This window comes from Chenopodium quinoa, unplaced genomic scaffold, assembly GCF_001683475.1.
Source record: "Chenopodium quinoa cultivar QQ74 unplaced genomic scaffold, ASM168347v1, whole genome shotgun sequence".
NCBI classification, from domain to species: domain Eukaryota; kingdom Viridiplantae; phylum Streptophyta; class Magnoliopsida; order Caryophyllales; family Amaranthaceae; genus Chenopodium; species Chenopodium quinoa.
Window position 1 is genome coordinate 221,760 of NW_018742249.1, and position 7,093 is coordinate 228,852.

At 40.9% G+C, this 7,093-nt stretch overlaps 2 protein-coding genes across 3 annotated transcripts; both read left to right on the forward strand.

The window, feature by feature from the left end:
- Positions 1-275: 275 nt before the first annotated feature.
- Positions 276-1,433, forward strand: LOC110682716 (circumsporozoite protein-like). The gene is made up of 3 exons (XM_021859046.1): positions 276-431; positions 488-1,013; positions 1,174-1,433. Exons 1-3 carry the CDS (start codon positions 276-278, stop codon positions 1,425-1,427), a joined length of 936 nt encoding a protein of 311 aa, XP_021714738.1. The 3' UTR covers positions 1,428-1,433.
- Positions 1,434-1,589: 156 nt separating this feature from the next.
- LOC110682790 lies at positions 1,590-5,277 on the forward strand. Of its 2 annotated transcripts, XR_002503479.1 has the most exons (4): positions 1,590-3,379; positions 3,471-3,592; positions 3,697-4,008; positions 4,154-5,277. XR_002503479.1 is itself a non-coding variant. In XM_021859136.1 (3 exons), exons 1-3 carry the CDS (start codon positions 2,761-2,763, stop codon positions 3,859-3,861), a joined length of 906 nt encoding a protein of 301 aa, XP_021714828.1. In that variant the 5' UTR covers positions 1,590-2,760; the 3' UTR covers positions 3,862-5,277. The 2 variants fall into 2 exon arrangements, 1 of the variants encoding a protein (XP_021714828.1); XM_021859136.1 differs by having other exon boundaries at positions 3,697-5,277.
- Positions 5,278-7,093: the final 1,816 nt, after the last annotated feature.

Sequence of the window (7,093 nt, forward strand, 5' to 3'; positions counted from 1 at the left end):
TGTATCAAATTATGTCAGACATGTAAAGGTACAGGTGAAATAAATTTTGATGTGGAGTGCTATGCACGAGCAATACTAGAAACCCCCTGGCAGTCTTTTGTGTGTGTGTGTGTGTGTTTTTTTTTTTTTTTTAATACAATTATTTTCTTATTAGTATTCCCTAATTGTCTAAAGTGTGACATGCTTGTTTTATTGATATCCTAGATAGAAATACTAAAGTAAATTGTTTGTTTAAATCTAATCTTAATCTTTTAATGTTAATTAACAGGAACATAATGGTTGTCCCTAATGGATCCACTCAAAGAGCATCAATGCTAAGATCTAAAAGGGAGTATGTTCCACCTCTTATGCTCTCTAAAGGACGTGGAAAGGGGTTAGCAGGTCTATATCCAAACAAAAGTAATGCTAATGCTAATGTTGATGGAATAGGGGCTAGTACTGGTATTTTACACAGAAGTAAACATCCTTTAATCCGTTCTAGTAATAGTATGATTCTCTTTGTGTTAATAAAGGCCCTTTATTATCAAATAAACTTCCTTTTAGTCATGTTAGAGCTCCAACCACTTCCCCTAATGTTGATAGAAACGTAAGAGCTTCCTTTAATCCACTAGTTACTCCCCGTGCTAGTAATGGTAATGATTCTCTTTGTGTTAATAAAGGCCCTTTATCATCAAATAAACGCCCTTTTACTCATGATAGACCTCCAACCACTTCCCCTAATGCTGATAGAAACGTAAGAGCTTCCTTTAATCCACTAGTTACTCCCTGTGCTCAGTTTAATGGTAATACTAATATAGATGATCATGATTCATTTTCTGAGTCATGTAATGAGAATATCAATGATGATGTTGATGCTGATGGTGAGATACAATATACATCACATGAAGATCAAGATATGCTTTATCAAGAAGGCTATGAAACTCTTGATGGCCTTGACAACGAGCTGAACTTTCAAGTTGATGGAAATGACAATGGAACAGAGGAACCTACAACATTTCAAGGAGATGCAAGGGGTAATACCTAAATTTTTAATACCTTTTTTGAGTTCACTTTGTTTATTTTTCCCATGTCAGTGATATGCTATTACTTAGGTATAGATATAGATTTGTACTTTTGCTTTATCGTTATCTTTTGAAACTATTAATTTTTAAAAAGACATTATTTTCTTTGAAGGTGGTGACCAATCTACTACTAAGAAGCAAGCAGCTAATGCAAAAAAGAGAGGAAGAAACAAATGTAAAGAGATTGCTAGACTAAAACCCAATAAGAAGCTACAAATACAGTTGAGCTGTACCTGCAAAAAACAACGGAGACTTGACCAGTTGAGCTACATCACAAAGATTGGTCCAGTTGAGCTGTACCTGCAAAAACAACGGAGACTCCGGGTGGTTGGAGCTCCGCCTCCGAAGATCAAGTTAGTAACTTGAAAGAGAATAAAGAGTACAAAAATTTAGGTGGGGATCTGTTTGAATTCTCTGATGAGAGAGAATGTAGGTGTAATAAATAATTCAATGTGTCCCCAAAATGGGGAAATATCTCCCTATTTATAGGGTCGTTGGAGAATGTGCCCCAATCTAGGTCACTTGACCTAGATTTTAGTGGGCTGCGCCGTTTTACGGCGCTCCTAGGGATTTAGGCCCTTGAAGGCCGCCATTTCAGAGGCTTATCTAAGGGGGCCACGTGTCAAGAGGATATTGGGCCACTTGGGCCCTCCTAAGCTCATCACGTGGCCTCCTCTCATTGGTCCACTTGTCTAGGGTATTTTTACCCTAAACATTTGCCCCTCATAGGGGTCACATGCATGTCACGTGGGGCCTATGACACGTGTCCACCTATCAGAGGTGAACAGTAACAACGGATAGTAAAATTCAAATTTCAAACGGGAATGCCCCCGTTTTCACCTTCTATAAATAGAAGTTTACCTACCCCTTTTTCTCTCACTTCATTTTCATTTGACTTTCTAAAGAGAAAGAGAGATTTTTAGAGAGAGATTCTCTGCCTCCGTCCGCGTCAAAGTTTTTCGGATTTCCGTGTGCTAACGTTGCAACACCCGGTTCACCATCTGTAGTTGTTTTCAGATTTATCAGAACTAAAGTAAGGTAACCGCCTGTACCATCTTTAGCTTTTCTCCTTTTCAACTTGTATATATTCTTTCTCCGCCTGTATACATAGTGTAGAAATAAAAATGAGTTCTCAATCCACACACTCGGCACTGCCTAGGACACTCAGCCGGTCCCCTGGAACGGCTGAGTCTAGAACAGGGGGTGCCTTTTTTGGACTGTGAGAATCGATGTGCTCATCTCAGAATTCCTCCCTCTCTATGTATGTGCAGGACACAATGGCCAGAATGAAACAGATGGCCAGAAGGTCTAGGAGCCGGCGCACTATGTCAGTGTCAGCCGATGAGGTTGTTCCGGATGGGGAACATGAGGATTTGGAGGAGAGCGGTTCTGAAGAGGCTCCCTCTACTTCCGGGAGCTCAGGCGTACGGGAGGAAGGAGGTGAGGAAGCCGCCACCTCTAATGGATCCGGCGGTGATGAGGTCGGTGAAGGGTCAAGGGCTGAATCTTGTGGCTCTGACCAGGATAACTTTGCGGCTGACTATCAGCAGCGGCCTTAAGTCGCTGACAACCCTAACCCTAAAAGGACTAGAAAGCTGCCGGGGACATTGCCCTGTTAAAGAGCGGCTTTAGGGCTTTCAAAGAGAAGCACCCCTTTGGAAAGGGGTGGGATATTATCGTCCTGCCTGCTGACGCAGTAATGGCATGGGACGATGACATAGATAATGCAGACCATTACATTGTCTACTACGAGGCGGTCATAGAAGCCGGCCTTCGGTTCCCCCTCTATACCGGGATTAGGAAAATCCTGAAGGGGTATGATCTAGGAGTTTGGCAGCTCACCCCCAACTTATGGGTGAACATTTTGAGTTACATCACCGCCTGCGAGCTCCAGAACATAAGTCCCAGCTTCTCCGCCTTCGCTCATATGCATTACTTGAGCAAGGCACCAGGCGGTCATGGGGCATGGTACACTCTTTCCACCTTGCCCCAGTATTTGATGAGTTTGGATAAGGTGTCCAAATGGTCTGGGTGGAAAGATAAGTTTTATTTGATTTCCTCTCCAACTCTGAGACACAACCGGACACTGCGCTGGTACTACACGGAACCGACTCTTCTGGGCAGGAAGTGCCCTCTCCCGGAGCTATCTAATAAGGCCCGGGAGCAAATAATGGAGCCGGGTTTATTTGAAACCACTACTGAGCCCATGGGGGATGGGACTCATATTATAGTTCCCAAAAATTGGATCCCCCACCCGGACTACTTCAAGGACGAATGCTTCTTGTCCGCCTGTGGGTTAAGTCTCATGTTCCCCAAGGGTAGATCCACTTGCATCCGGAGTATTTGTGATTTTATTCTTTCATTACAAACTTTCCGTAATTTCTTCTAACTTTTATTCTATTCATGCAGCCGACGCCTTGAAGATGGTTGATCCGGCCAAAACTCCGGCTAAGTCGGCGGCGCTGCTGCGCAAGGAGGCTGCTATTGCAAGGAAAGCAGCCATTAAAGCGAAAGAGTCCAAGAAGGGCGGGGTAAGACCGCCTGTCTTAGTATTAATATATGTATATATTTTTTACTAAGGCAGTTTGCCGGCTGGGTATACTTAACTTTTTTTTTATTATTTTTTATTTTGTAGGACTCTGTAAAACGCGTGCCACGATCCTTCTCCAAGCTTTTCAAAAGGCAAGGAGAAGATCTGGGACTCCGGCTGCGAAGGCCGCTAGAAAGGACCCTCCCCGGTCAACCTCTACTGCCCAAACCGGTCGTCCCACGACCAGTGGCAAATCCCCTGCTGCAATGAAAATTCTGAGCGAAGGCTCGGAGCGTTCGTAGCAGAAAGCGTCGGATGCCTCCACGACATCGAAGGGTGGCCCGCCACCTAATGTTGCAGCCGGTGCGGCAACAACCGGGGGGGAAGAGACTCCTACGCCCCATCCGAATACCCAAGGTAAGGGAAAGATTGAAATACCTTGGCCACTTCATGAGAGTCAAGACTAAGGTAGACCCCTCCGGGGGTTCAGTCAGCAGCCGACAACGGATGAATGCCAACTATGCTGCTTCCTTCTCACAAAGTAATTCTACTTTTGGTGCAGATCTTACATCCGACGAGCCGGATCTTGCTGGTTTCACAAAACGGATGGTGAGGACCCTCACCCGGTCAGAGAAGAATTCAATACCTTATCTGCAGGTAGTGGACTTCGACCGAATAATGGGCCAGTTGGCTGAGGTAAAGAATCCCACAACCCTGATATCTTTTCTTTATTTTAACTAAGTATATCATAATCCGGCTGTTCTTTTCCCGGGTAATGCTGAGAGTGGACGGACTCCGGGGCCCCTTTAGGCGGAAACAGGAAGAGGTAAATGACGTCAAACGGAGGGCCCTTGAAAACCTCAACTCTGTTGAATATGCTAATTATATGTGTGATTTAGAGATTAAAGCAATAGAGTTGAAACTGGAGGAGCTGATCCGGAGCTTGACGGCTGCAAACAATGAGGCCACTAGCCGGGCTAATGACCTTGAGCAAAAACTGAAGGATGCTCAATCTGAACTCAAGGCATTAGAAGATGCTGACAAAGAAAATACCAAACTCTAGGCAGATGTCTCCCGACTGGGGGTTGAGATTGTCACACTACGGATCAAGTAGTCGGACGAGATCGCTCAGGAGCAAAAGCGGCTGATGGAGGAAAATGAGCGGGACAATGCAGCCCGCCTGAAGATCACTTGGAGCCTCCTCTACCCAGATATAGACTTTGAAGTCTATAAACTTAGGTATGATTACGCCACTGAGGTGTATGATGCCCAAGTGCTGGGTTAGGCTCCTCCGCGTCGCTTCCAAGACTGGGCTGCCGAGCAAGGGTATGAAGTGTCGGACAATGAGGAGCCGGCGGAGGTAGAGCAAAACGAAGGTAATTAGCCTCAAGTAGCTGATAACCAATCTGAAGCCCTCCCAACCGGCCACGACCAGTCGGAACAGCAGCTTCCACCTCAGCCTTAGGCGAGCCTCCCCAAATTCAGCGGCAGTATGTCAATTTCTTTCTTTTCCGGCTTGTATGCCGAGTAATGTTGCATTTTTACCAAATGTGGAGTTGGGTAACAATCATTTTCTTTTGCTTCTTCTCCGGATGTTATTCCGGCTAACAATTATTCTGGCCTTTGTGCCCTTTTTATGAAGTATTCCGACTTAGTCGGTTATTTATATATATTTGTGTTTGTTTGAATTTTTCAATTTGACCTTTGCGTATATTTGCAATTCTTTAATATTTTGCCTAACTTAAAAAAGCATGCGGAAATTCGCAATCCGGGTGCTCTTGCCCCTGGACGGCTGTGTGGTTGGTTTCATTTCAAATTGATTGATTGGCTTAAAAACACTTGATACTTGGAGAAGTATGAGGTGTTTTTAGGCCAATCAATCACAATGGTGATTGCCCCAAACCAAGTGCACAGCCGGCCATTAGAACGGGTGCTTCGAGTCTCTTACCCAGACGGTAATATTTCGTCTAGGATTATCACATAGCCATTACACAAAATCTTTTGCCCCAATTGGGAGAGAGAGTGCAACTTTGGAACAAATAATCTAAGTGGGAACTTCTGCCGGCAACCGACTAATGCCTCGGGGTATCCGGTATTCGGTAACTTAACCGTTTCTCGCAGATTATTCTGGTCAGACAACTATGAGTTGACCAATTTGGTCGTTCAATTTTGCATAGGTGTTATCCCCCGTAATTTTAAATATTTTATAAATGAAAATTTATTTTATTTATAATATTTATTTGTTATTTTTCATAATTTAATTTCAAAAGTTTCAAATTATTAATCCGGGTCGAAAATTATTTGAACAAATTATTTTATGCACCTTTATTCTACAATTTATGTCCAATCACACAATCCTAACCCATTTGTTTACTTAATCGACCCATTATTTTTATGAGGCCCAATCTTCCTATTTACCCTACAATTCTCTCCTATAAATACCTCATGAATCCCCAAAAATTTCCCACACAAAAAGGTTAGTCTTATTTTCTTTCTCCTTAGTTTTATTAATTTGTATGATTATAATTATTGATTTATGGGTTTTGATTTTATTGTTTGAAATTAATTTAATTAGTATCAAGTTGTATTTTGATGATTAAACTTTATAATTTCAGATTTTATAAATGTCATAATTTTCAGATTTTGTAAATTTTATAACCTAGGGTTTTTAATTTTTGAAAATCATGATTTTAAGGTTTTTATGAACAATTGATTTAGGGCTTTTGTAGTAATGATGTTTTGAAATTTTGGTGATTATAACTAATGATTAGTTTAACTTAATTCCATATTAATTTGAACATGTAAATTCGTGTTTTAATTTTTTTAGATTTCCGTTCGTTAATATTAATCCCGTTTTAATCCCGATCAGGTTCTGAACTCATCCAATTTTTATGAAAAAGTAGTGTTTTTAATGTGGAAACAACGTTTTAAGAAAGAATCACTGCCTTTGGTAGTGTGCACCACCCTATCGTGGCCAAATTCAGCCTCTAAATATGATTTTCGGGCACTTTTTTATTTTAACAAAGTTTTTTTATACTTAAAATATTATCCTTGAGTTTGATTGATAAAATTAATTATGTTTAAAGTTAATTAAGCATAAATATATGTTTTTATTGAAGTTTTCAGTGGTGGAAATAATTTCTAAGTATTCTTTTTGATGTTATATAAAGAGGGTTTAATCACCCATTAAAAAGGGAGATTATTAGGGGTTTTAAAATAATTTTCAGATTTTTATTAAACTTTAAACTTGCTGTAATTTCATGTATAAGAGTGTATTTTAAGGTTTTTATGAAGAAAATTCAAAGAACTATATATAAGCCTTTAATTTTAACTAAAGGGAAGGTTTTAAAGTGTTGTTTGATTTGGATTTTGAAGGTTTTAAAGTAAGTTAGTATTGATGTAAATTTGATTGATTGGGTATTGATTGAGATGTTATTGTTTGGTTTAGGAGAGGAGTTTATTGAAGGTGATTTCTAGTTAGTAAAGTGGCATACCAATTCGT